Source organism: Balaenoptera ricei, chromosome 5 (genome assembly GCF_028023285.1).
Source record: "Balaenoptera ricei isolate mBalRic1 chromosome 5, mBalRic1.hap2, whole genome shotgun sequence".
Taxonomy (NCBI): Eukaryota; Metazoa; Chordata; class Mammalia; order Artiodactyla; family Balaenopteridae; genus Balaenoptera; species Balaenoptera ricei.
This window is the reverse complement of record NC_082643.1, coordinates 8,605,382-8,633,380: the sequence shown is the minus strand read 5'-3', so window position 1 is coordinate 8,633,380 and position 27,999 is coordinate 8,605,382. Positions and strand designations below refer to the sequence as shown.

General features: G+C 38.3%; 1 protein-coding gene and 1 long non-coding RNA gene across 2 annotated transcripts in view; one reads left to right on the top strand and one right to left on the bottom strand.

Annotated features, from left to right (window-relative positions):
* Positions 1 to 207: 207 nt before the first annotated feature.
* Positions 208 to 8,191, bottom strand: SPP1 (secreted phosphoprotein 1). Its single transcript, XM_059922379.1, has 7 exons — positions 7,991 to 8,191; positions 6,803 to 6,870; positions 6,652 to 6,690; positions 4,202 to 4,282; positions 3,871 to 3,912; positions 2,007 to 2,300; positions 208 to 1,034 (listed from the first exon to the last, which is right to left on the bottom strand). The coding sequence occupies exons 2-7, from the start codon at positions 6,854 to 6,856 to the stop codon at positions 633 to 635; spliced, it is 912 nt and encodes a 303-aa protein (XP_059778362.1). The 5' UTR covers positions 6,857 to 6,870; positions 7,991 to 8,191; the 3' UTR covers positions 208 to 632.
* Positions 8,192 to 10,517: 2,326 nt separating this feature from the next.
* LOC132366331 (uncharacterized) overlaps positions 10,518 to 27,999 on the top strand; it is a 187,613-nt gene continuing 170,131 nt past the window's right edge. The window contains exons 1-2 of the long non-coding RNA XR_009503423.1: positions 10,518 to 10,603; positions 27,079 to 27,182. This is a non-coding gene — a long non-coding RNA (uncharacterized LOC132366331). The remainder of the gene's footprint in view (positions 10,604 to 27,078; positions 27,183 to 27,999) is intronic.

The window sequence follows — 27,999 nt, the reverse complement described above, 5'->3', positions numbered from 1 at the left end:
GAGTTCTGGCTGAATATCAACCTCCACTTGACTCCTGTTTCCTTGACTGGGAACTTTAGCTCAGCCAGGGGCTGTATGTTTGATCCAGAAGGTCTTAGATTGCTGTCTACTAAGTCCAGCACATTAATTAAAATGATTACATGTATTAATTGCTAGGCAACTATAGGGAATCAAATAAGAAATGCAATTGACATCACCAAACTCTCATTACATTCGAGATATAAGATTTATTCACACCAACAAAAATAATCACAACAAAATATAAACTAATTTAAAAAACAAAAGATCATAGTGACATGAAATTTTATATTCTCTAAGTGTGTAAAAGTTTTTTTTGCTTCTACGTAAACTTCTTTTCATAAAAGGGTAGCAAACATTAAAATGCAGTGATGGTTTGCATTTCTTAGATGGAAAGAACATAGGCTAAACCCTGAAGCTTTTAGTTTACAAGGGTGTTACCATGAAGTCACACACTAAACTAATGATCAAAACCATGATCTGTTTCCAGATCCACACACATATACATTCACCAACTAAGCAGAGAAATAAGCATTTCATATTCTGTCCCACTCTGCTATAATGTATTTTTTCTTTTTACTAAAAGCAAAGTAGGAAACTGTATTTTTCTCCTTTTAGTTGACCTTGGAAGAGGCACTATCCAATTCATGAGAAACGCGAAATTTCAGGTGTTTGTCTTCTTCACTCTTAAGGTCTGGGACTAGCTTGTCTTCCCGGCTACGGAATTCTTGGCTGTGGAACTCATGGCTGACTTTGGAATTATCCTGACTCTCAATCACGTCGGAACGCTCACTGCTCTCATCCTCGGCCTTCAGCTGGAATTCTTTGGAATGCTCGCGGCTGTGGGTTTCCACACTGCGGTCGTCCGGCTGACTCGTCTCCTGACTGTCCTTCCCGCGGCTGTCCCAGTCAGAAGACCTGTGGAGGCGCTGGGCAACCAGGATGGCCTTGGGTGCATCACCCACCTCCTCGCTCTCCACGTGTGACGTGACGTCCTCCTCTGTGGCATCTGGATACTGAATCACAGCACAAACGGGAGAAGAATTCAATAAACAGCCAGAGATGGGAACACTGTAATTTTCTTCTGCTTTCTAACTTTCAGCCCAACGTATTCTCTAAAAATGTCTAAATTTGGCTGAAGCAAAAAAATAATACTAGCATGTTACATTTTTTCAAACCAAGTCCTTTCATTATGTCATCTCCTCTAGTTCAATAGGTACATCAATTTTGTATGAGAGGAAACCCATGAGGAAGGTCTCATTATCTGTTTTACATAAAGGGAAAATGAATCGAAAGTTAAAAGTAAAGGGACTAGTACATGGCAGGGCTATGTGCTAAATCCAGATCCTTTTTTAATTTAAAAAGGTGAATAGAGGGCTTCCCTGAAGGCGAAGTGGTGAAGAGTCCGCCTGCCAGTGCAGGGGACACGGGTTCGAGCCCTGGGCAGGGAAGATCCCACATGCCGTGGAGCAACTAAGCCCATGCGCCACAACTACTGAGCCTGCGCTCTAGAGCCCGTGAGCCACAACTACTGAGCCCCTGCGCCACAACCACTGAAGCCCACGTGCCTAGAACCCGTGCTCCGCAACAAGAGAAGCCACTGCAATGAGAAGCCTGCGCACTGCAATGAAGAGTAGCTCCCACTCGCCGCAACTAGAGAAAGCCTATGCACAGCAACAAAGACCTGACACAGCCAAAAATAAATAAATAAAATAAATAAATTTTAAAAATAAATAAATAAAAAAGCAAATAGAATAAGTGCTTTATAACCAGGATTTGGAAAAATAGCATTGTGACTGAGAGACAAAATTAGGGAGAAATTATGTGGACTTTAATACAAAAACCACCAAGTGGGAAAAGGTTTTGTATTCAATGATCATAAAGTAATAATACTTGCTGAATGAATGAACAAATGAGCATGCAGACCCTTGTTCCCTAGAACTGGGCTCTACTCATAACCATCTCATGTGTCTTGTTCAAGGATTTACCTGGACTTCAGATCTACGGAACTTCTTAGATTTCGACCTCAGTCCATAAGCCACACTATCACCTCGGCCGTCGTATGTGTCTCCGGTCGGGACAGGTGGAGTGAAAACGGAGGTTGCTGGAACGTCAGTGGGAAAATCAGTGACCACTTCATCAGATTCATCAGAATGGTGAGACTCGTCGGAATGGTCAGCGTCATTGGAGTCATTTGCGTCAGTGTCCTGGCTGTCTCCATCGTCTTCGTCATCCACAGTGTCTGTGTGCTCAGGGCTTTCATTGGACTTACTCGGGAGGGTCTAAAAATCAAGATGGCCGGAAAAATTGGTGTAAGGGTTTTTATTTTCCTTTAGCCTTTACGGTGCCTTAGTCTTTTACTATCTTTATTTAGTTTCAGAATCTTTTTTTTTTTTTAAGTCTTTATTGAATTTGTTACAATATTGCTTCTGTTTTATGTTTTGGTGTTTTGGCCATGAGGCACGTGGGACCCCAGCTCCCTGACCAGGGATCGAACCCGTACCCCCTGCCTTGGAAGGCGAAGTCTTAACCACCAGGCCGCCAGGGAAGTCCCAGTTTCAGAATCTTTGTATTCACGACAAAGCACTCAATGGCTTTTAAGAGCTAAAGTGAGCATCTTCCAATGTCCCTTTTAACACAAGGATAAATGGAATCCTATTCTGAGGCATTTTTCTTGCTTTTTCATAAACATTATTTTCAAGCCAAATGTATGAGTTATAAATTTATATCGATAACATGTTTTTCCTTGTCCATTTTAAACACTATTTAATTTACCAAATTCAATAATGCAGTAAATAGAGATACATAATTGTGAGATTGTTTTTTTTCTATGACAATTCTCAGGAGATCAGAGCATCCATGTATCAATGCTTATCCCCAAACCTAAAACTCCTCCCTATTAGCCTGGATAATCAAAAGGCGACTTTGTTATCCATGTGTATAAACTGCAGCTCAATTAACCAGTTAATGTCTATCACACTTCTGATTGCAAATATATTGGGTCATTTATCTCACTTTCCTTATTAGAAATTCTTAGCATCTTCAAATAGAATCTTAAGGAAAACAAATTTAAGTTATCTCTTTGCTTAGCAAATATATTAATAATTCCAATAAAAAGAATAGTTATTAAATAAACCATGTTAGCAACGGAAACGTTCCTGGAGTCAAAGTCTTGGCTTTGGTAGGCATTAATTAGATGCTTACCAGATATTAGATGACAGCAACAAAATATCTTAAATAAATTGCAAGAGGCTTAGTATTTCAAACAACAGACATTAGTAAACATTTCCTGCCACACTAAACTTATTTGAAACCTGGTATTTCTGACATTTAGTAAATACTTGTGTTTTTTGTGAGCAAGTTTTAGACAGGAAATTTTTTTTTTTTTTTAATGGTTGGCTGAGCTCATATTAGGAAGGGAGGGTGGGTCTCAAGATGCAGGTTTTGAGGAGAAAGTTCCTAGTTCCTATTGTTCCCTTGGATGGTGGTGGCAGAGTCACTCAGAGAAATGAGACAAATATGAATCGGGCTACCAGGAGCCCATCCCATAATATTTCTCCTATACCCGCACGTCCACTCCACTCAGTAAAGGCTCTACTTCCACCATCCCTGACCTAGAGCCCACCATACTGTTGGCCCAGTATAATCAGGTCTGCAGAAAGTTCAAGGCTTTGGGTAGGGAATGTTATGCACCCCTGGAATTTCAGGCCAGTGGATAGACAGGGCATTTACTGGAGAATTTTTTAATGGAATTTTGCCAGAATTGAACCCAGGCAATGTCACTAGGAGAAATAATTGCTTCCTTAGTCCCTACCAGACATGATGGACCTTGGATTCAAAGTGGAACCTCACCTCTTGCTTGTTGTCAGCAGTTTCCTCAGAGGACACAGTATTCTGAAGAAGGAAGGGTACAAATCAGTGTACATCATACTCTCCTAACTTTTTAATTCAAAAGTTAGCCTTTTCCATACAAAGCAGGTCTTATTTTTTAGCCTCATTGGTGGATGGCTTAAGCGGGAAGACAACATGACAAATCAATTGCTGCCCTAAGTTCACGTTTACCAATAGGCAGGAAAGATCTATTTAACAAGCCCAATTGGCCTGCTTGGTGGCTATTTTTTGTGGTGGTTGTTCTTTAATTGTGAGAATTTTAATATTTAGAATTAATTAAAATTAAAGATACCTGTGGTGCTAGGAGAGTCTGCTTCTGAGATGGGTCAGGCTTTAGCCATGTGGCTATAGCATCTGGGTATTTGTTGTAAAGCTACAAAAAAAGAGTTGCATATTTGTCATTATTAAGAAAAAGAAACAGGGATCTCTAAGTGATAAGCTGAAAAAACAACTATACTTCCCCAGTCTTGATCGATAAGCATAATATGCATTATTCAGTCAACTAGAGCCTTAGCCGTATCTTTCATAATTTATTTTTTCTGGTAGAGTCATTTAACAAACCGTTACATAGCACTTATCGTGAGGCAGGCACACTTTCAAAGTAATTTACAAATGCTAATTCATTTCATCCTGGGATAGGTATCATTATTATTACTCCCATTTTACAGACCAGGAGAAACTCAGTCACAATGAAGTTAAGTGATAGTAAGTAGCAGAGCCAGGGTTCAAATCCAGTGGCTGTCCACATTGATGATACACTGTGCTTTTCTGTTCTATGTTTGTTAGCGGAAATTACTCTCAGATGAAACACAGCTAAAGCAGAGGTGCCCTTAATTTGTGTTGATCTTCCTTGTTTCCTGTCTCTGTGGAACAAGGAGAAACTCTCTAAGGCTGTGCTGTCCAGTATGCCATTCTCTAGCCATGAAACACGTGGCTATTCAAATTTAAGTTAATTAAAAAAAATTTAGTTCCTCAGTTGCACTAGCTATATTTCGAGTGTTCAATAGTCACATGTGTCTAGTGGCTACCTTAGTGGGCAGCGCAGAAATGTAATATCAACACCGTTGCATAAAAGTTCTATTGCTTTAAGGTGCCAAAGACATGAATGGAATGGCTTTTCACTTGGCCAAGTCATTTATCTGGAAAATGATAATAATATGCTAGTGCAGAGGAGTGGAAATTGCTCTGAATTAAGTGTCATCTGGTGGGCTGTACAGCCCAGGGCAATCACTTCACATCTCTGTAAAAGTTACCCTGGGGGTTCCAAGAATTCCTTCACAGCCACAAAGGAGGGGAAGAGCAGGAAGGAAACCAGTCGTAGCACTTTGGGTTTCCCCATGGTTGGCTCTAACCAGAGCAGCTTCATATTGGGCTTCTATGACAGTTTTTGCTGAAAGAATGGGTTCCTTGACTAAAAAATGTGAAAACTACTGGTCTAGATGAGTTCAAAGTTTCCCTTTTTTTTTTTCTTTAAAATATATATATTTATATAAATATTATACAGATAAATGTTATGATTGATTACATTGAACGTACATATTTATTCTGATGATACCTGTAATACAGGCTTTATCTGTATTTATAAGATAAATTTATAATGTTTAAAAAGTAATATGAAGAACAAATAGATGAGAAAAACAAACTAAAATCTACCCAGTAATCATATCATTCCTAGATAACCGGTGTTCATCTTCAGGGGTGTCTCTTTACAGACTTTCCATTTTTCCTACTAGCTCTAGATTTCTAGGATTCTAGAAGGTTGAGCTCTTCACTTATCTCCTAAATAACATTTAACCACTTATACTGCCGTGGCTTCATGTGCCATATTTTATTCTATTAAAAAGGCACTAATTGTTGCCTCAAAAAGTGTGATCACTATTTTCTCTGGAAATGTTAATTTTCTGGCTTATTGTTGTGATTGAATACTTGTGTTCTTAAATCACTTGGAAAACAGACACACTTACTTATACCCACTTGCACACCCAAACACACGCAGCAATACTTCTCCTAACATCTTCATTAAGCAATCTAACTGCAGTGACCCCAGGCAGCTCTGTGTTGGCCTTTATTCTGTTTATCTGGAATTGAACTCTGTGTGCCTTTTTGTCCAAGCTCCTTGGGACAATGCCCGTTTGTTGTTTGGCTGGCACGGTTTCACCCTGTGGAGGGGCAGGTACATCTATGGTGCTGGTCGAATAATTATAATAAAGAATTTGATTTGGTCTTATGTTTGGCTAGAAAAATGTGATCTAAAGTCATCTGATAAGCACAATAGATACAAACAGCATAAACAGACTTTCTTTTTATAATGGGCTTCTTAGCAAATATCTTAGGAGATATTGTGAATATTATGGTTATGCCAACTCTCCAATATGTGAGGTGAATTTTAAACTTAGCTTGCCACTAAGTAAAGCAAAAGATGGAATTTTTTACTTCTAGAACAGTATGTTGACTCATGGAAACAAAAAGTCACACAACTTCATAGAACTCATTTTACATAAATGATAGGCCTACAGCATCATTTTATTGTATTAAAAAATCTAGTTTGGTTTTAAGAGACTATATTAATTAAAAGCAATTCTGTGCTTGGTACTGGCCTAGAACCATAGCAGGCACTCAATAAATACTTATAAGTTATTTTGTTTGACTATGAAAATAAGTAAAATTGCCATACGTTTGTAGCACATCTTGCAGCAGTTAAAAAAATAATTTAACTATATGATAAACCTAAAAGATGCTCACCTGCTTTTCCTCAGAGCTGCCAGAATCAGTGTGTTTAACCTTGGAAACAGAAAAGGTGAAGAAAGATTACAGTGTGAATGTGTTCCTAGCACCTTGAAACACACAATTCATTTATTTTGAGGAATTTTCTTTAAGAATCAGCTGTACTCACTGGAAGGGCGGAGGCAATGCCCAAGAGGCAGAAGCAAATCACTGCAATTCTCATCGTAATGAATGTTCCTGCAAAATATTTTGTAAGAAATATTTGATCTTTTCCTAGGTTAAAACAGTGATGCTTTTTTAGGCTACCACATTACAAAATCGTCACAAATAAATATATATTTTCTGTAGAAATACTCTCTACTTCTTAGAGAAAAATTTCTTCTTAATATTATGATGTTTTGAGTTAGTATTTGTAATGCCACCTCCTCTATTCTCCATCTCTTCCTATTAGGCAAGGAGACAGGAATTTTACAAGTCTATATTTATTCAACTTTAAAATTTAGAGTTTCAGAGATTATGCTGTTGCTACCTCATGTCACCAGCCATCTAAACCTAAAAACAGATCAACAGTAATTGAGTTCAAATAATAAGCTGGAATGGGAATATTTATTTTTCAGAGAAGAAAAACACAAAGAGAAAGAGAGAAAATAAAACTGTGAAAGAAACTTGCTTTATCCATTTTCCAGCATGCATTTCAAATGTGATTTTCAACTTAAATTATTTAAAAGGTGTTACTTAGGTGAAATGAAGCTGTCTCTAAAGTTAGTAATTTAAGTAAGGTATTCTAGAAATTTGAAACGAAAAAGAAAAACACTGAAAACAGTCAACAGCTTTCCTATTTGTAAGTCTAAATTGTGTCATACAGGTATTTTGGATAAATTTTAACAGCTAAATACAGAGGTGAAAATACTCAGAAAGGTTTTGCTCCTTGAAAACAAGATAAGTCAAATCATTAAATAATTAGCATGATCATTTGTTTACATTAGCACTAAAAATCATTTTCCTTTTAAATGTCTCCACAATCATCTATCCATTTAAAATGATGTAGATGTAATCATTCCAAAGGGGCACAGACATTTCCTTTTTTTTTCTGATGGCAAGAAGTACTTTCAGTTCTTTTGAGGATGGCGTGGAAATATTTTTTAAGTTTTGTATTCGACTGTCTTTCAAAATAGCCGGCCGCCTTTCCTGCAGGAGATCTGCCCTGGATCTGGCATGCTTATTCCGAAGACTAGGGCCGTTTAAGTCTGATGAACACCTTTTACTGTTCAACTCTTTCCCTTACAGCTTGACCTTCCCCATGAAATGAAACAGTGCCTACGTAGGACAGCAAGCAAGCAGCAGACCGCAGCCTTACCTTGGTCTGCGGCGGCGGAGAAGAGCCGGGTCCCAGGCGGTGCTGATTCTGTCTGTGCTCAGTGCTGCACTCTGGCCGCCTCCTCTCCCTGCTGCTGACAACCAGGACCTCTCAGAATTTAAAGGCTGCTCCAGACGTTCTCCACCAACGCAGGGGGCGGAGAGATGTGTCATGAGGTTTTTTGCCACTGCTCAACCCACTTGCTCCTACACTTCCCCCTCTGGTTTTGTGGTTACAAAACAAACACATGCACACACACACATACACACACACACACAGACTACTCTGCAGTTAAAACATTACTTACGCACAATATCATTAACCAGCTTTTTCGTGTATAGGATTGGCTCTCAGCATCCTGGAAGGGTATCGAGGGCGTCCCATAGAAAGGGAAGGAGGGAAATGACTAGTTCTTACCAAGACTCTATAATTTCTGGATTAGAATAAAAATATAATCTAAATCAGTCTTAAATAAAATGAAATAGAATGGATTTTTGTTTCTTTTGGTTTAAATAACAGATGAAGGTAATATATGCAACCAAATTTGCCTCACAGTTATACTTATTTAAGAGCTACCAGCCTGTTGTTCAGATACATACAAAGAATTCAGAAACCCTTCCTCCATTTTCACTTAAGCTCTGTTTTGTGATTTCAAGTGTGTAGCAGCCTGTCATTTAAACAAATGGCATTAGTAACATTAAAATCCAGGTTCACGCTCATTAAATTGGATTTACATTGACCTTTCAAGGACGTGGATTTTTGTCGCCTTGTTTGAATTGTTTGGAAGTGATGGATCTGCTAATTGCTATATAAAACAGAAGAAAGGTAATTTATTCTCAATGCGGCAGAAGTAAAGCAGCTTCTGACCGAGAGCAGGGTTACTGCTTGAAAGTGCTGCTTCAGGAGCCAGAGTGTGGCTTTGAGTTCCACTCTGCCACTGATTAGCTGTGAGACCTTGGGCAAATCACTTAGCCTATCTATACCTGTTTTCATCTGTCAAATGCACAGTTTGTGGGCGTTTTGAGAGGTTTAAGTGAGTTAGTATGTGTAAAACTAAAAATACTTGGCACATATATGCAAATACCCTGCCTATTTTAACCAGAGTATGTGTGTTAACTATTATTAAGATTTTTAGGAGGAGCAGGTAGTCATGATTGGTAATACCTTTAAACGGAATAGGTTATTGGAATGAGATCAGATGTAAGATTTTTAAACTGTGTACATTGACAGGATAATTCGCACACCTCTGAAGGGCTGGATTAGATTTCTGAATTGTCTTTTTCTAATTTTTCTCCCAGGATATATAAAGTTGGTTACTTAATAAGAAAATTAAAAAGAAAATTCTATATTAAAAAAAAAAAACTTTACAGGGTATTCAAAAGGTGTTTGAAAAAAAATTACAGTTGAAGGTTGAATATTGGAACAGAAATTAGGGTTTGCAGAGCTCTGAGTCCACTTTAAATATTTAATATTGTCTTGAAATTACTTAACCTCTTCATCTACCTTTCTCGGTTGTGAAATGGAGATTGCACTATTAATTTATCTCACACCTCCATTGTAAGAATCATGTGTAAAGTGAGATTAAAGTTAAATGTTCCTATTTATTATTGGTTGTATCTAAGGTGTCAACTCCTATTTACCAAGTATTGCTTTTTTAAAAAAATAAGTTTATTTATTTATTTTTGGCTGTGTTGGGTTTTTGTTGCTGTGCATGGGCTTTCTCTAGTTGCGGCGATGGGGGCTACTCTTCCTTGTGGTGCGTGGGCTTCTCATTACGGTGGCTTCTCTTGTCGTGGAGCACAGGCTTTAGGCACGTGGGCTTCAGAAGTTGCAACACGCAGGCTCAGTAGTTGTGGCTCGTGGGCTCTAGAGCGCAGGCTCAGTAGTTGTGGTGTACGGGCTTAGCTGCTCCGTGGCACGTGGGATCTTCCTGGACCAGGGCTCGAACCCGTGTCCCCTGCATTGGCAGGCGGATTCTTAACCACTGTGCCACCAGGGAAGCCCCCAAGTATTACTTTTAATATAAATACGGGTGAATAATTTTTTGCGGTGTTAACGTAACTAATCCATAGGTTTGTAGACACTTGGTGGGAGGAAATGTATCACTTTTAAATTGTATGTGTTTCTAAGCACACATTTTAATAATTCAGATGTCAGCTATCTCTATAAAATAGAAAGCACACGGGTTATAACGTTGCAAAAACAGATTTCTTATTTCTGCTCTTAAAAACTGTTTTTTTCCCTTTAAACACATAACCCACTTCAGTTTGTCAGATTGTCAGTGTAGCGGAGGGAAGTTCACATATTCTAAAAAAAACCCCAAGATTTCCACAGGATCAACTATGGTTTACTCTTTGCCCGCGGGAGTGATTTAATAGGAACTTAGGAAGTTATAGGAATAGATTCAGCTGGCGCCCAGCCATGTTGAGATGAACCACATGACCTATAGGGCTCTTCCGGTCATAGCGCCAACGTGCCACATGGTGGCAGCGTTTCCGAGGACTCCAGACCACAGTCCGGTTCCGTCAGTGACTCCGGCAGGATGGAACGTTCATGCGTTTAATGACTGAGCCATAAAACAACTGTGAGGGCCTCCATTTCTTGGAACGTCAGGTGAGGAAATATTTCCCAACAATGAGCCGCTACACATTAACAGGGAACACAGAGGCCAAGGGAAGCAAAGCATTCTTTTCTGCTTTGTTGTCTTCAGCAAACCCAGGTGAACGCCATGGGCTCCTTCCCCGTTTCCCACGCTTGCTCAAGAGGTTGCTGATTCCGAGGTTCACTCAGAGTAAAGGCTTGTGAATTCATGGTTAAAGAACGTGTCTGGGATGCTTCAGAGATGACAGGATGAAATGATTTGTGATAGAGGCAGTTCTGTAAAGTATGAGATGGATAGTGCGTCATTCTGATTTTTGGAGAGGCCCATGCTTCTTGCTTTTCGTCATTACACATGCTGCTGACAGTTTTTTCCGAGTAAGATTTTCCAGCTGTCAGAATTAATGTGTTAAATGATTTGAATCAGAGAGGCTTGATCTGTAGCATTTCCACATTATTTCCATTCTCGATGAGGTTAATCCTGGGTTGTTAAAATCAAAAGGTCGACATGATCAAATGCCTTCTAAATCTTGTATGTGGAAAGGAAAAAGTTTAGTTGTTAAACTGGAATGAAGAGTGGGTTGTGATCATAAAATATAGACACTATAAGAGGATATGTGGAAACACAAAAAACATATTTTTTTCTCGAATTACATGAAAATTCTCATATAATATGAAAATTTAAGTGTCCAACTGTTTTGGTGGACTTTATTATACTGACTTCTAGTTTATTTGGATATTTCTATTTTACTAAGTATAATAAACTATTTCGACTCTTTCAGCTCTGCAAATAATTATTTTTTCCCTTAAGTCAAGGTTCAGATAAAAGAAGCTGATCTTGGTACCATTGCCAATCTGTCAGAGAAGTTGGAAATTATATCTAATAAGAAGCCTACCACTCATCATTTCATCATATATAGACTAGGGAAGCAGGGAATTATTTATTAGAGGGAGGAAAACAAGGGTTGAAAATAAGAAGGTTTTTTTTTTTTTTTTAAGTTCAGACATGAAAGTAGAACATTTCAGAAATACAAAATAGACGTGCCATAAAACTTTTTATCCCATTGCTCAATAAATTAGTCAACAAAATTTAAAAAATGGTCTTAAAAATGGTCTTACTATCAGAAACATTAACATCACTTAAAACAAAAGAAAAAAGTTTCATTTTAGACCCATAGAATTGTTATAGAGTAAATAATTCTTCAATAAATTGTTAATGATTAACCACTCAACTCTCCATCCATAGCAACTAATTCTGAGCATATGTTCTTGCTTATCAGTATAATGCATGGGCACTATGCTTGAGTCCATATATCGTATATTGATAGCTATTATTTGCCAGTACTCAAGAATCTAGCAGTATTTCTTTGTTAAATTATCATCACTAACTTTGAGGCCATTCTAACATTCTTTAAATGATAGATTCTTTAAAGTGGACTTAAATTATTAATTTTTTTCTTAAAACAACACCCTTCTTACCCTCCTGGAACCCATTTATTCATGAAGATCAACTAAGAAATTTACAACCTGTGCAGCCAATGGAGTGAAGGGGGCGTGGCTAAACAGTAAATTCAGTGGGATGTGGACAGAGAAGGCACAGGGTGGAGACCCTGTGTCTACACTGGTGTTGAAGGGATGGGTGTTTTGGGATTGGCATCAAACAAGAAGTGTTTCTTCCCATCCAACAGCAATCAAAGCAGCATGGGACTCTACACCTGCAGCAACATGGGCAACAACCCAGGAGCCTGCAGTCAGAGAGGACCCAGAGAGGGGCAGGTGGAAAGCTGAAGAGATGTAGAAATAGAAAGTCTAGCAGCTGCAGACCCTTGTAAGTTCTGGTCACTGGTTGCTGCACTAAGCAGCCAGTGACAGGCATTTTGCAGAATGTATTTGAGGGGAGAAAATCATTCTCTGAAATCAGTTTATGAGAATTCTTATTTAAAATCCGATGTTGGAGTAATTTTTGGTAGAGAATTCATTATGAGGTTGACATGAAAAAGTGACCTTTTCTGTACAACACAGAAGAAAATCGGAAGAAAGGGGACAAAAACTGGACAACAGAGGAACCAGCTACATCAGGTATTTTTCTAGCCACACTTGGCTACGAGTTTTTGTTTGTTTTGCCAATTCCAGTTAAGGAATACCTCACATGAATGTCCCTATTCCATGGCATAACATTTACGTTTTTAAAAAACATTATTTAAAATAATCAGTGACTAAAGTTTGACTTCTTATTTAATGCTGGAATTCCTCAATAGATGTCAGGTCTAAGACATTCTTATCCCTCGTCAGTTTACGCACCAACAAATATTTATGCAGTTAATGAAAAAATTTAAATCTATAATAAATGTGTATAATTCTTATGTAAGTTGAATAATTTATGATGATTATTTTCTGTTGCTTTCATAAAACCCCCAATTGAACTTATCCTCTGGGTCGTATAAGAAGTTGCTATCAGGAAGAATGGATTAGGCCTGAGAACTTCAGGCGTGATTCCTGCAACCAAAGAAGGCTGGCCAGGTGAATGCTATTTTTTTTTATAGGACATGAGGTCCTCTGAGATCCAGCATCCTCTGTCTCTCCAGCCTTCTCTGCCACCAGCTCCCCTCCTTGTACACCACGGGACAAGCACACGGAGCCCCCTGGCGCTCCCCGTTGTGCCACGTACTCTCAAGTCCCCATGCCTCTGTCACAGCACGTGGCCCCCACGTCTAGAATATCCCTCCAGTCCCATTCACACCAGCCTGTGAAATACTTTCACATCTTTCCAGACTTAGTTCACATCAAGCATAAAGGCATCCCCTATCAAGCCTTTTTTGACCTAAATAGAAATAACCACTCCCACCTTTGTACACCTAAGGCACGCTGTGCACGATCGATCTAGCACAGCCCCTATGATACTTCATTGCCCGACCACGCTTGTTTCCTAACACTAATAAGTCAAGTCCCTCGAGGAGCGCCTGGGTCTTAATTCACGTTCGCATCCACAGTTTCCTACTAGGACTCACTCAATGTCTGGGCAACAAGTGAATGAAGGAGCGCTACCCTAATAATGCTTAAACCTATGGGGCCTGCAGCTAACACTTGCATTTACTATCAGCTCCAGGGAGCTGCAGCAACTGCTGGGTTCTCAGAACAATTTATATACACATTCAAAAATGCTATTGCAGGATTTGAAGAGCCAGGGCCTTCTTTCCTGCTCTGAGGGGTTTTGGCCAAGCCCTTTAACTTGTCTGGGTCTCAGGTTTCTTGATAAAGTTAATTGAGATGATTTTTAATGTCAGTTTCAGCTCTAAAGGTCTGCAATTTTATGTTATTTTGAAATCCATGAGCAATGAAATATTGATATTACAACAGGAAGAGCAAACAGTTTGTAGAAATAGAGATGGCATCAAGATTGTAAGAGAAGTTTAGGTTAAAAACCAGAAAGGGAAGATTTGAACACAAAAAATCTGTAATGTGAAAAGCTGAAGAGTCTTCAACATGTTTTTGAGTAAGCTATCATGTGTGTTTTGCTATATTTTAAATCATGGATAAAAAAATTAATGTACTTTTTATAATAATATTAATAAAAATAGAACCTTTTTTTTAAAAAAAGGAGGGAAATCACTTCCAACATATGACTCTAGCAAGTCAATCTTTGATGTTCTGAGAATCTTATATTCTTACCTCCCCAAAAATGGGTTTTCTAGAAGCATTTTCTCAATATGGGTCACATGAATTTCTTTCAGATTCTGTTACACCAAGAATAGGAGATCAAGGACAACGTAACTGAAAAGGTTGGCTTGTTTCTTTCCTGGAAAATGCCGCCTGTGGTTTTAGGAGGCAGTTTCGTTGCCAAACAGATCAGGAACATCAGGCTTCTCCATAATCTGGAGGTGTTTTTAGACTTCCCTCTCCCACACTCACTTGTCTTCATCTCCAAGCATCTGTGGATGAGATTGGTTTAAACAACCTATTAATTTCACTTTGTACGTGATGAAATTATTCAAGAATCAAAGTTGGTGACCAATTTCTCTCCTCTTTTCACCCATTTCAGGCTTAACAAATTTCTACTGCTTGTTTTTTTCCATAAGAAATACTTCCTTGTAATTTACCTTTTCTATGGTAACAAAGAGTAAGCCCAGAACTTCTGCCTTTGCTCATGAAAAGAGACCTATTCAAAATAATAACAATAAGAATGGGAATTATATATGTTTTCATGGAACTCCTATAATGTACTAGATTTGAAAGTATATGTTATGTCTAATATGCTTAACAATCTATGAATTCAGTATTATGATCTTAATTTTTCAGTTAATTATAATAGAAGCCATCTACTTGCAGTCACTTCTATATACAGGATTATCTTCAATCTTTGCAAGCACAGGAAACTCTGCTCAGTATTATGTAACAATCTAAAGGGGGAAAAGAATTTCAAGAACAATAGATATATGTATACATATAACTGAATCACTTTGCTGTACACCTGAAACTAACACAACATTGTTAAATGTACTCCAATATAAAATAAAAATCAAACAAAACAAAACAAACAAACAAACAAAAGAGACTGAATAATCTTGTCTCTAGTAGGTTCAAATGTAATAAAAATGTAAAGCTTTATTTTTCCACATATGCTACCCAGCTAGTGTCATGATATGGTCGTGACACAATGTGAGAGAATGTTAATGCATCTCTCCTAATCTCACACTGTTATGAATCACCAATTCAAAATACATGATTGCTGACTGTGGGTTAATATCGTTGGCTTCATACTTAATACATACAATAACCTTAAATATTAGTTGTCTTGATTAGCTAAATTTTTTTTTTTTTTTGATTAGCTAAATTTTGAGTGAATTGCTCACCATATTTTAACAGGTACAGAAAATCTAGACAAAGGCGTATTCCATGGTTAGCCTTATGTCTTACTACATTTGGTACTTATAGTATCTACCATAATAATTGTGGTAGGTACCGCTGGCTGTGCACAGAAGATTCATATTCTTCAGAGTCGTTGCTGGGAAGCAGCTGGCCAGATGAAACTACATTTCCCAGCCTTTCTTGCACCTGGGTGTGGCCATGTGACTAGCTCTTGCCAATGGAATGTGAAATAAAGTGATATGTTTCACATCTAGGCTGAAGTGCCTAAAAACTAAGCGTGTCTCCTCCATAGTCTTCTTCTTCACCATTTGACTGAATAGAGAGGACTCTGAAGCATTTTTGGAGGGCAGAAATTCAAGGAGGAGGTAGCTTGAACTATCTGCTCACTGGGAACCCTGGTATTGGATAGTGTATGAACCAGAAACATGCTTCTATTGCCTTATATCACTGTTATCTGTTATAATAGCAGGTGTTACCTTAATTAATGTAAACTTGTACACATAATAATGTTCAATCCATAGTTTTTGAATGTTAGTATCTGTGTGCCAGATCACTAGACACATGAGACTGGATTTAAATTGTGGTGCCATAACACACACACACACACACACACATATATATGATTTCTATATTATAATTCCTATCTATATAAATTTCTATTCATTTTTGATTCCCCATTTCTAAAGCACTGAATTAGTCCTTGTGAAATTCTCATATATTAAAATCGGAGTTGATTATTTTATACAATAAGTACGTCACTCAATTCTAAAAGGTGATGGTGTGTAGTACCAGTAGATATCTTAAGTGATTAGGATACCAGGTTTCTCTTGATCATCTGTTTTTGTTTTTCCCACTTTTACCAGAAGAGAATTAGTCTTGATACAGGTTTTAGTGGATAGAGTCCAATGTTGGAAACCTGGGAAACTGAATTCTTTCTTGATTATACTGCAAGCTCCATTAAATGTTGTTACGTTAGTTTGCCTATGAGAAGACAGAGGCTACAGTTATCTCCAGTAAATAATAAATTGATCTTTCAACTTCTGATTGTTCACACGGCATCATTTGCTTTTATTTCTTAATTAGACCACCTGTCTTTTGAGCACCTTTTGTTTTCTGGCCTTGTGTTCACCAAGGGGCAGACGGGCAAGTAGAGATGAAGTTAAGAGCAATTTACCTAGTTATATTTGAGAACTTGAAGTCGTGTTCTCTGAAGGTTTTGGATGACTTCTGTTCCCTGCTAGGAATGTGTTTACAGATTAATTTTAGTCTTCGTTGCCTTTTACCAGATCAAATATTGTGTAAGTGGTGAATTCTAGGAAACTTGAAGAGTTTTAAAACATTTCACCATGGTTCCCGCTATGGAGATGACCATAATTAGAGGAAACGGTAGGTTAAGTTAGAAACTGTGTCTGTTTGGGAGCTGGAGTTTTGACACTTCCTTGTATAGTTCACTGATATTCCCCAAACCGTAGTGGTCTTTTGGTCTGTGGATCATAGCTTGGCCAGGGGTGAGCCAGAGTTCTTAGTGAGGCAGTGAAACAGGTCGTGTAAGGCATCTCAGCAGAGCTGGAACGCCCACTCATCTCGGTTGGGAGGAAGTGGAGGCTGGGATCAGGAAGGTGGCCTTTTCCCACTTTTAGACAGTGCCAGAGCGTCTCGGGCTGGGGTTTCACTTTACTTTGTTTATGTGGAGTTGGTTCAGACACAAGTGAAATTGTGGTGTCTTAACCTCTAGAAAGATTTCAAACATACATCTTGCTTCATCAAGCTTGGTCACTTAAGAATCCAGTTTATATTTTAGAGATGATGGCATTCTGAATTTAGAAAGATGAAAGTGACACACTTTCATTTAAATCTCATAATCTTTGAAAGTTTGGGAATGTAAATTAATGAAAACATTTAACTTCCTTTTAAGAAGAAGGATAAGAATCATACACACAGGAAGTCTATTTGCCTAAAATATGTTTTACCTTCATAGTAGTTTCATAAAATTGGGCAACTTATTTAATTCTTGGGGTCCTGTCTTCTATCCTGAGTGCTAACCATGTGAGCAGGAGAACTAGGACTGGGAAATAAAATCAGTTAAATTTGATTCTACTGTACGAGCTACGTGTGAACCTATGGCTATCTGTGTGTAGCTCTTTCTCTCACACGAAGGACTGGAGTTTTTTATAACAAAAATCCATGAAACATAAAAATACACAATAAATATTTCAACGATCTGGGAAAAGAATGCTACGAAATTAATAAAACTTATAAGTGTTTGAGTAACTTTAGCACAAAAATAGAAAATGTCTAGTTATATGGACTAGACATGGACTTATAAATATTAAATTTAGTTGCCTTGAAGCAACATAATTTTAGTATCAAATGCTTAAAAACACTAATTTCAGTCAATAGAGTTTAAAAATACGGATTGTAGGTACTTGATTGGCTAATAAAAAAGTATCTTTGAAAAAAAAAACAGGTAGTAGGAATCCCAAAAGATAAAGAAGAGACCTCTATTAAAGATAGCATTTCCCAATCTAGTACTATCATTCTAGTCCTAGACTCTCCCAAGCAGCTGGAAGAGGAATGGTAAGAAGACAGGTCATGGAGAAAAAGAGGGGCAGTTCTTAACTTGTGGTTCTCTTTTAGTTCTAAGACAACTCAGGTTCTAGATGGGCAGAAAATCAGTAAAAATGGCAGCAGTTTTGGTTCAAATAAAAAAAGATATCTTCTGTGGTAAATATATATATACGACGTATATACATTGTGTGTGTGTGTGTGTGTGTGTGTGTGTGTGTATATATATATATAATGCGATATTACTCAGCCATAAGAAAGAGTGAAATAATGCCATTTGCAGCAACATGGATGGACCTAGAGATTATCATACTAAGTGAGGTATTTGTCAAAGACAAATATCATGTGATGTCACTTATAGGTGGAATCTAAAAAATGATACAAATGAACTTATTTACAAGACAGAAACAGATTCACAGACATAGAAAAGAAACGTATGGTTACCAAAGGGGAAGAGGGGGGAGGGATAAATAAGGAATTTGGGATTAAGAGATACACATGACTATATAAAAATAGATAAACAACAAGGACCTACTGTATAGCACAGGGAACTATATTCAATATCTTGTAATAACCTATAAAAGAAAAGAATCTGAAAAAGAATATATAACTATAAATGTAACGGACTCACTTTGCTGTACACCAGAAACTACACAACATTGTAAATCAACTATACTTGGATAAAAAGATAAAAATAAATAAATAAATATATCTTCAATGATAGTCAAATCAGTGTATTCAGAAAGCAGCACGGGAATTGTCATGAGCTAGGAGATTTTTTTCTTAGTATCTAAGTTTTTTAATCAGGTGCCAAATTGAAAGACTTCAGCTGTACTCATCCTTTGTTTTACCCTTCTAGATCAGGCGTCAACAAGCTCTTGGGTCAAATCCACTACTTACTTTTGTAAATAACGTCTTACTGGAACATGGCCATGCCCACTTATTTATGTAGTGTCTATGGCTGCTTTAGTGCTACGACAGTAGAGTTGAGTGTCTGGGAAAGAGACCATCTGGTTTGCAAAGCTTAAAATATTTACCATCTGGCCCTTTACAGAAAAGGGCTCACTCCTGTTCCAGATGAAAGCTCTTTCCTTTTTTAATCTATTCTTTAACTCAAGCATGTAAGTCAGTCTCTCACCCTAGTTCCAACACTGTCATTTCTAGCTACATCAAGCCATTTTGTGGTCTGATGAACGGTATTCCATGTGTAGTGTCAGATACAGGGACCTGGCTTTGAACCATGCAGTACAATGCTTTCTAGTTTGTTTTCACTCATCCTGATAATGCCTTGCTTTCAGTCAGCATAGGACACTGAATCAATTGTATTAAGGATGTGTTTAATGATCTTTTGAACTCTTTCTGCTTATGAGCAATAGCTCATTAGACACAATCTTGTGAAAGTACTTGGAATTTCTGCCATGTGTAAATAACCCTTCTTACATGTGCTCATCTGACACCTGTCACTTTTCCTGCCCTTTCCATATAGTCCCTTGTGAGATAATTATGTAATGATACCTATTGTTCTCATCTTCTGCTAACTCAAAATCTTAGTATCTTTTGTAAATCTTGGAATTTTAGTATGAATAATGATCGTACTACCTTTATTAATGTCTTTTAAACATTTAAAATGCTTTCAGATTGATGATATGAATTGATGCTTGTAATGGTGTTTGCCTCTGGGAAGGGGATCTGATTGGCCAGAGACAAGGATGGGAAGGAGACTTAAATTTTCACAGAAATAACTTTTATAGCTTTTAAATTTTGTATCATGTGTGCATTAGTTACCTATTACTGTGTAGCACTATTACCACAAATTTAGAAACTTAAAGTAACACACATTTATTATCTCAGAGTTTCTGTAGGTCAGGTAACCAGGTGTGGCTTTGCTGGGTCCCTTGTGTCAGAGTCTTCACAAAGCTGTAACTGAAGTGTTGGCCAAGGCTAGGGTCTCATCTGAAGACTGGACTGTGGAATGATCTACTTCCAGGCTTACATGATTGTTGGCAGGATTCAGCTCCTTGAGGATTGTTGGACAGAGAGCCTCAGTTCCTAGTTGTTCATTGGCTGGAAGCCTTTGTTCCTCTCCAACATGACAGCTTGCTTCATCAAAGCATGCAAACTGAGAAGGCAATGGGAGGAGTCTGCTAGTAAAACGCAAGTCAGAATTTTACATCCTACACTTCTGTGGGACATCCAATTACCTCTGCCTTTCTCTGCTTGTTAATACAAGTCGTTAGACCATCCCACACTCAAGGGTAGGGAATTTCTCGAGGGCATGAGTACCAGGAGTTGGGGATCATAGAGAGGCTGTTTTAGAGTCTGCTTGTCACAACTGTGTGTATTATCTATATTTAGTAAAATTAAATAAATAATTTTAGACATTCAAGACTTAAATGAAAATGAAAGTCTCAGTATAATGTGTGAAATATGATTTCATTTTTCTAAATAAAAATGACATGTCCATAAATACATGTATATCTATAAATGCATACAAAATGGTGGGAATGATACAGATCAATGATTAGTGTCTTTGTCTGTTCAAGGTGCTATAACAGAATACCATAGACTGGGTGGCATATAAACAACAAACATTTATTTCTCATAGTTCTGGAGGCTGGGAAGTCCAAGACAAGGCACCTGCACATTAGGTGTCTGGTGAGAGCCCACTTCCTTGTTCATAGATGGCCGTCTTTGTGCTGTGTCTTTACATAGCAGAAGGGGCGAGGGAGATTTCTCAGGTCTCCAGTACCATTCATGAGTGATCCACCCTTATGACCTAAGCACCTCCCAAAGACCCTATCTCCTAACACCTACATACTGGGGATTAAGTTTCAACATATGAATTTTGAGAGGGCAAAAATATTCATACTATAGCAGTGATTACTTCTGTGGAAGGGAGTGAGAGAGGAATGGGTGTAAAGGAGCTTTCATAGTTTAATCTAGGTCTTTGTTTTCTTCCAAGAAAAAGGAGCTAGGATCATTTTATAAAGTTATAGAGGATAAATGGCTTTCCAATGGCCATTCATATTCACTTAATCGTAGGATCAGGACTCAAAACATAGTTTTCCTAAATGTCACAGTTTTTTTTTTTCCTATTTATTTATTGAATTATTTATTTATTTCTAAACTAAATTGTTTAAAATAAACACTAAACTAAATAAGTTCAGAAAACTTATTAAAATTATTTATGAGAATGATAGATATTAGTTTGTCTGTTGATTCCTGGCTAATCTTATTGGGTGGCCATCTCTACTCAGTATGTCTGGTAATTAAGCCATTTTTAAAACCATGATAAAACAGAAATCTGTATTTAATCCTATTATGGGGTTACCTGATTTAGCAAATGAAAATATAGGAAGTCCAGTTAAATTTGAATTTAGTGTTTTGGGGTCGTTTTTAACATACCTTAAGGTTTTTTAAACTATAAGCTATAATGAATGCTTAAGACTAGAATATTTTTCTGAAAATTGAGAAATTAAAAAAGTTTTAAAGAGTTCAAACATTGCATTATTTTCTTTGAGTCTTCATCATCTTTTCTACTCTTCTGAAATAGTCACTGAAATCTCTCTGTGGACGTATAAAGAAGTAATGTAATTTTGCAGAATGTGATTTACTGGCATAAGTTAGCCAAATTTGACTTTATGAGTATATTCCAGGAAAACAGAAAAGCAAAACTCAATAAGGAAATAATCTGCAACTAAATTTCAGTAAATGTCCCAGAGACAGAGCTTTGTGTCAAGATCCTTTGTACATTGATTTAGTAGATTTTTTTTTTTTTTTCTGTTTTAAACACATTATTCCTTGAAGTTTATCTCGATGATGTAACATAATTGGATGACCGACCAATTACCGCATGAGTTCTAAAGTTCCACTCTTTTAGATTGAATAACAGCTCTCTGGTGGGGAAAAGGTGACTACGCGTAGCCGCAGAAAAGTGGAGGAGAGAACGGGAGTGTGCCATCCAGGGCCTGATTGCTGTCAGCTCCAGTCTTCTCATCCGCTGGGCTCAGCTCTGGATCAGAGGGAATGGCCCCGGGGGCTGCGTTCCCAAGCCTCCACTCATCCCGCCTTTGGCTCGTTTCAGTCAATAGATGGCGCTGACAGGAGATAGGCAGGCGGGAAGAAGGCAGTAGCCTGGGATTTCTCCTTCTCTCTCTCTGCGTCAGGCAGCATCTCTGACAGTGCCTGTGCCTTCCTCCTGGCCTCAGCCTTCCCCTGGTGGCCCCAGGCCCTGGGCTCTCGTACCATTCCCATTCTCCCCTCTGGTTTTGGGAGGGCAGTGGCCCCTGATGGTGTTGCCTCATGGACCCTATATGGCATCTCAGATCTTCCATCTTCCATGGTATCGATTCCCTGTGTTAAAATCTTCCTGTTATATGTACTGGTTTCTGGTTTTCTGGATAGACCTTGCTCGATACAGGGAACGTGGAAAGTTTTAGGAGAATATCAGAAAATCAAACATCCATGTTTCTTTCTCCTTGACATCGTCTTCAGGGTGTTTCAAATAAACAAATGAGCAACTGTTCCTTTAGCGCTAACGCTTTCTCTGTTTCAAAGATCAGAGGCTGCTCAGGGTCTTCCAGAGCAGATGATTCCTAAGAATGTTTGGCTAGTAGAGCATGAACCTGCCCTTTTCCTCAAACCAAGTTTTCTGTTATTTTCTCCGGGAACACAGACAATTTCCCTTTTTTTTTTTTAGTGGAAGGGAGAGGCCATCATTTCTAGGTCAATAATTCTTAAAATCAATCTGTGCAGGAAAAGAGAATAAAGAAAGGCAGAATGAAATGGGGAAAAAGAGTTCAGAGATAAGGGGAAGAAAACAGGAAGACGACATGGAATCAGATAATGTAACTATCCTCTCAGAGAGAAAGGCAATAGCTTTGATTAAAGGGGGATTAAAAAATCTATTTTCTCAGAAATGTTACTCATAACGCTGTAGTTCGTTAACACATTTCAGATATTTGCATGAAATCGTAAGCCATAGGCATATAGGAAATGATGTTTGCTATAGACATCATAAATACTAATAATCACAACCTCTCAGTGAACTCTTTTTTTGCCAGCAAAGGAAAGGAAAAATCTGTCACAGTGAAAGCAGTGAGCTTGACAAATAGGCAGCAGTGACACAAACCTGATGGAGGTGAGGGGCCAGCATATTGCCTTGGTTTGTGTAGGTGTAAAACTCCTTACTCCAGAAAATTTACCTTCCATCTTGTGAGCTAAGGGCCTTATTAGCTGGCCTGTTAGGCAAGTCAAACCTAGAAGTAGAATTTATGTAAGTCACAGATGGGCTCACTGCTTTCTGGAATCAAATATGAACACCTTTCTTAAATGTCCCAAGGCGTTATTGCTATACAGTGTACCGTTATCCTCAAGAGCAAGGGTTTTGCCGTTGGGCTGCTTTGGTCACTTCCTAACTGAAGCATCTTGAGCAAGTTAGTTAACCTCTCTGGGCTTCCTTTGTAAAATAGGGACAGAAACAGCACTCCTTCAGAACGCTGTAGGGAGGATTAAACATGAGCATACGTATACAACTTAGACCAGCACCTGGAATTCAGTAAACACTCAATAAAAGTTAAATACTATTATCGCTCGGAAATGATACCTGTGATTTTAGAGCTCTGTTAAATTCAACGTATGGAAAATACTCTTTAGATAAATGCATAAAGTTATATACCACATTAAATGTAGGAAACCATGCTGGTTTATAATTTCTATCTTACAAGCCAAAGGAGACGAAAAAATACTATATTGACAGTTGGGAGATTTGACGAATAGGCAGCAATAGAAAAACATTTAAAACATTGAAAAATGACATTTCTTTCTTCAGGAGCATTCTGCACATACATATTGAAAAGAAAAGTGACTGTATGTTATAGTAGCAGAGAAAGCAGAATAACTGGGGTTGGGGAATTTGCAGCAAAATAAAGTCACCACATTTAGCTGGACAGTATATTGGGAAATAGTAGGTCTGAAACTGTGATTAACATTCAGCTGACATTCCCTCTGTTTCTTGAGAATCTTAGCTCACTTAAGTCAAATGACATTTTTTTACAGATGGAAAATTATGACCTGTTTAGGGAAATAGCATATGTCTTAACTGGGCAACATCACCTTTTCCATGAGAAGTGTAAATGAAACTTTAAAAAAGTGTTTAGATAGAAAACAATTGATAGAAACTTTCTCTCTCTTTCCCTCCTTCTCTTCTTCCCTTTCTCCCTCTCTCTTCCTTCCTTGAGATGGGTGTAGGTCCCAATCTTCATATTAACAAATATCAATCCAGCAATAAAGGCTGCCAGCTGTATTTTGAGTGGACATGCATTCCATCAGTATCATTGTTGAAACACCAATTTTGTAGCAGGTTCTGACCAAGTCCTGCTAGAGTGACTTTAATGGGGGATCGGGTCCATGTAGGATTTCCCATATGAGAACTCTGGAAATGAAAGACTTAATTGAAAATAGCTAAATGTCACTGTTTGTAAACACATTCAGGTTTAGGAAAGTGTAAATAACCATGCACGTGCTTTCAGGAAATTTATGATCATAAATTTCCCCTCTAGAACAAAGTTAATACTTGGTGGCTCAAATAAGCTGGTGTTCCCAACTCATCTGACTGAAACAAGTTTACAAGCCAGTGTGGGATGGCCCTATGAATCTTCTAGGAAAAGATAGGAAGTATTGGGTTAGCCAAAAATTTCATTCATTTTTTTCCATAAGATGGCTCTAGTAGCTCTTAGTTGTCTTTAACTTCATTCAAAACAATTTTGTTAGATTGCATGTGACAGCTGTCATATCAGTGTGCATTTTAAAAAAAGACATCAAAATTGGTGAATTTTTGTGTAGCCATTTTAATATTGAAGATGGAAGAAAAAAAGCAACATTTTCGGCATATTATGCTTTATTATTTCAAGAAGGTAAAAACACAACTGAAATGCAAACAAAGATTTGTGCAGTGTATGGAGAAGGTGTTCTGACTGATCGAACGTGTCAAAAGTGTTTTATGAAGTTTCGTGCTGGAGATTTCTTGCTGGACAATGCTCCATGTTCAGGTAGACCAGTTGAAGTTGATAGCAATCAAATCGAGACATTAATTGAGAACGATCAACGTTATACCATGTGGCAGATAGCCAACATACTCAAAATATCCAAATCAAGCGTTGAAAATCATTTGCACCAGCTTGGTTATGTTACTTGCTTTGATGTTTGGGTTCCACATAAGTTAAGCGAAAAAAACCTTCTTGACCATATTTCTGCATGCGATTCTCTACTTAAATGTAATGAAAAATTCCATTTTTAAAACAAATTGTGACAGGTGATAAAAAGTGGATATTGGGGACTTCCCTGGTGGCACAGTGGTTAAGAATCCGCCTGTCAATGCAGGGGACATGGGTTCGAGCCCTGGTCCGGGAAGATCCCACATGCCGTGGAGCAACTAAGCCCGTGCGCCACTACTGAGCCTGTGCTCTAGAGCCCGCGGGCCACAACTACTGAGCCTGTGTGCCTAGAGCCTGTGCTCTGCAACAGGAGAGGCCACCTCAATGAGAGGCTCGTGCACCGCAACGAGGAGAAGCCCCAGCTCACAGCAACTAGAGAAAGCCCGCGCGCAGCAACGAAGACCCAATGCAGCCAAAAATAAATACATAAATAAATAAATATATTAAAAATAAAAGTGGATATTGGACAACAATGTGGAATGGAAGAGATCGTGGGGCAAGGGAAATGAACCACCACCAACCACCAAAGGCCGGTCTTCATCCAAAGGAGGTGATATTGTGTAGATGGTGGGATTGGAAGGGGAGGGCTCTATTATGAGCTTCCAGAAAACCAAACAATTAATTCCAACAAGTACTGCTCCCAATTAGACCAACTGAAAGTACCACTCGATGAAAAGCGTCCGGAATTAGTCAATAGAAAACGCATAATCTTCCATCAGGATACTGCAAGACCGCATGTTTCTTTGATGACCAGGCAAAAACTGTTACAGCTTGGCTGGGAAGTTCTGATTCATCCACCGTATTCACCAGGCATTGCACCTGCGGATTTCCATTGATTTTGGTCTTTACAAAATTCTCTTAATGGAAAAAATTTCAATTCCCTGGAAGACTGTAAAAGGCACCTGGAACAGTTCTTTGCTCAAACAGATAAAAAGTTTTGGGAAGATGGAATTACGAAGTTGCCTGAAAAATGGCAGAAGATAGTGGAATAAGAGGGTAAATACGTTGTTCAATAAAGTTCTTGGTGAAAATGAAAAATGTGTCTTTTATTTTTACTTAAAAACTGAAGGCACCTTTTGGCCCACCCAATATATCTGTGATTTTGAGCTCATAAGCGTTGAGCAGTACTTCTTCACAGTGAACCCATTGATCTACCTACCTGTGGCACTTTAGGTAGCAGGCAGGCCATTTTTTCCCACTTTCTGTTTTATTTTACCAACAACAGCCTCACTTACCTCAACCATCAATGTTTTTAAAAAATTTTTATCTATTTATTTTAAAACTCTATAGTGCTTTACAATTTTTAAAGTTTCACGCACATGATTTCCTATAATCCCATAATAACCCCCTTTTTTGAACCCCTTACCCATTTATTGTTCCTCTCCCCTTCCCTCTCCCCACTGGTAACCACTAGTTTGTTCTCTGTGAGTCTGCTTCTTTTTTGTTTTACTCACTAGTTGGGTGTATTGTTTAGTTTCCACGTATAAGTGATATCATACAGTGTTTGTCTTTCTCTGCCTGACTTATTTCACTCAGCATAATACCCTTGAAGTCCACCCATGTTGATGCATATGTTTTGACCCCCATCCCTCCTCCTTAGCATTTGGAAACACCTATGGCTTTTGACTAGTTTAATGCTCTCACCTTCTCAAGTGTGCAGTGCTGGCACAGAAGATTTATTAAAGATGATGGCAGAGCAACATTTATAGTCTAGAAATGAGAGCACATGTTTGTAAGTAAGAGCAGTGAGGGTGAACAGTCATTATGTGCCTGGGCTAGAGGGGAGATGGGTCGGGGGGCTCCAAAGCCCAGCTCACAGTCTTTCTCCTGGTTTTATTTGCACAGCCTGTGGAATTGCTACCACACCACTGCTCCTGGACCCCCGCCTACTGTGAGACTCTGTGCCATTTTGCAAACACTCAGAAGGATGAAACCTCAGAGCAGCTAAGGTAAATGTGATTAATCACAACTTCTTTTCAATCACTAGTTTGTGAACAGAAGAAAGAAAAATGAACATAGTGAAGGCAGTGAGGTTTGACAGATAGGCAGCAATATCACAATAGAGGAGAGGAAGCTGGACTCAAATGGGACAGCTATTCCCTTCGTCCTGGATGTTCACACTGGTTGCATGAGACACCTAGACAAGAAGGAATGCCGTCTCTCCCACTATGTGAAAGGAACAGCATGTCTCCTGCACAATTTTTCTAGGTCATCCGCAAAGTAGTAATATTTCTCTCCTCTGAATTACCATAGAGCTTTTTTTTTTTGAGAGTTTTATTTTATTTTATTTTTTTACTTATAAACAGCAAACATTTATTTTTCACAGTCCTAGAAGCTGGTTAGTCCAAGATCAAGGCACCGGCAGATTTGGTGTCTGGTGAAGGCCACTGCCTGGATCATAGATGGCAACTTTTCAGTATGTCCTCACATACCATAGAGCTTTAAATTTGCTCTTATTATGGTAATTAACATCTCTTCTCCCTCTCAGTTGGATGAGAGTGGGAGAAAAGGGAAAAAATAATACAAAAAATGAATCTAAATAAAAAGATGTGGTAATATCAAATAAGTTATTCTGATGGTGTGGTCAAGAAAAGCCTCTTTGAGGAGATGATATATAAGCTGGGATCTAAAGAATGAGCAGGGATTGGCTATAAAAGCAGAGAAAAGAATGGTCCAGAGAGACAGAACACCATGCACAAAGGCTCCAAGAAAAGAAAAGACCTGGGGTGTGTATGAGGCCAGTATGAGGCTGTAGGCCAGTCTGAC

Coding starts and splice junctions, on each gene's coding strand:
- SPP1 (XM_059922379.1), bottom strand. CDS start 6,856: ATGAGAATTGCAGTGATTTGCTTCTGCCTCTTGGGCATTGCCTCCGCC. Junction 6,691..6,802: donor GCATTGCCTCCGCCCTTCCA/GTGAGTACAGCT, acceptor TCTGTTTCCAAG/GTTAAACACACTGATTCTGG. Junction 4,283..6,651: donor GCAGCTCTGAGGAAAAGCAG/GTGAGCATCTTT, acceptor CTTTTTTTGTAG/CTTTACAACAAATACCCAGA.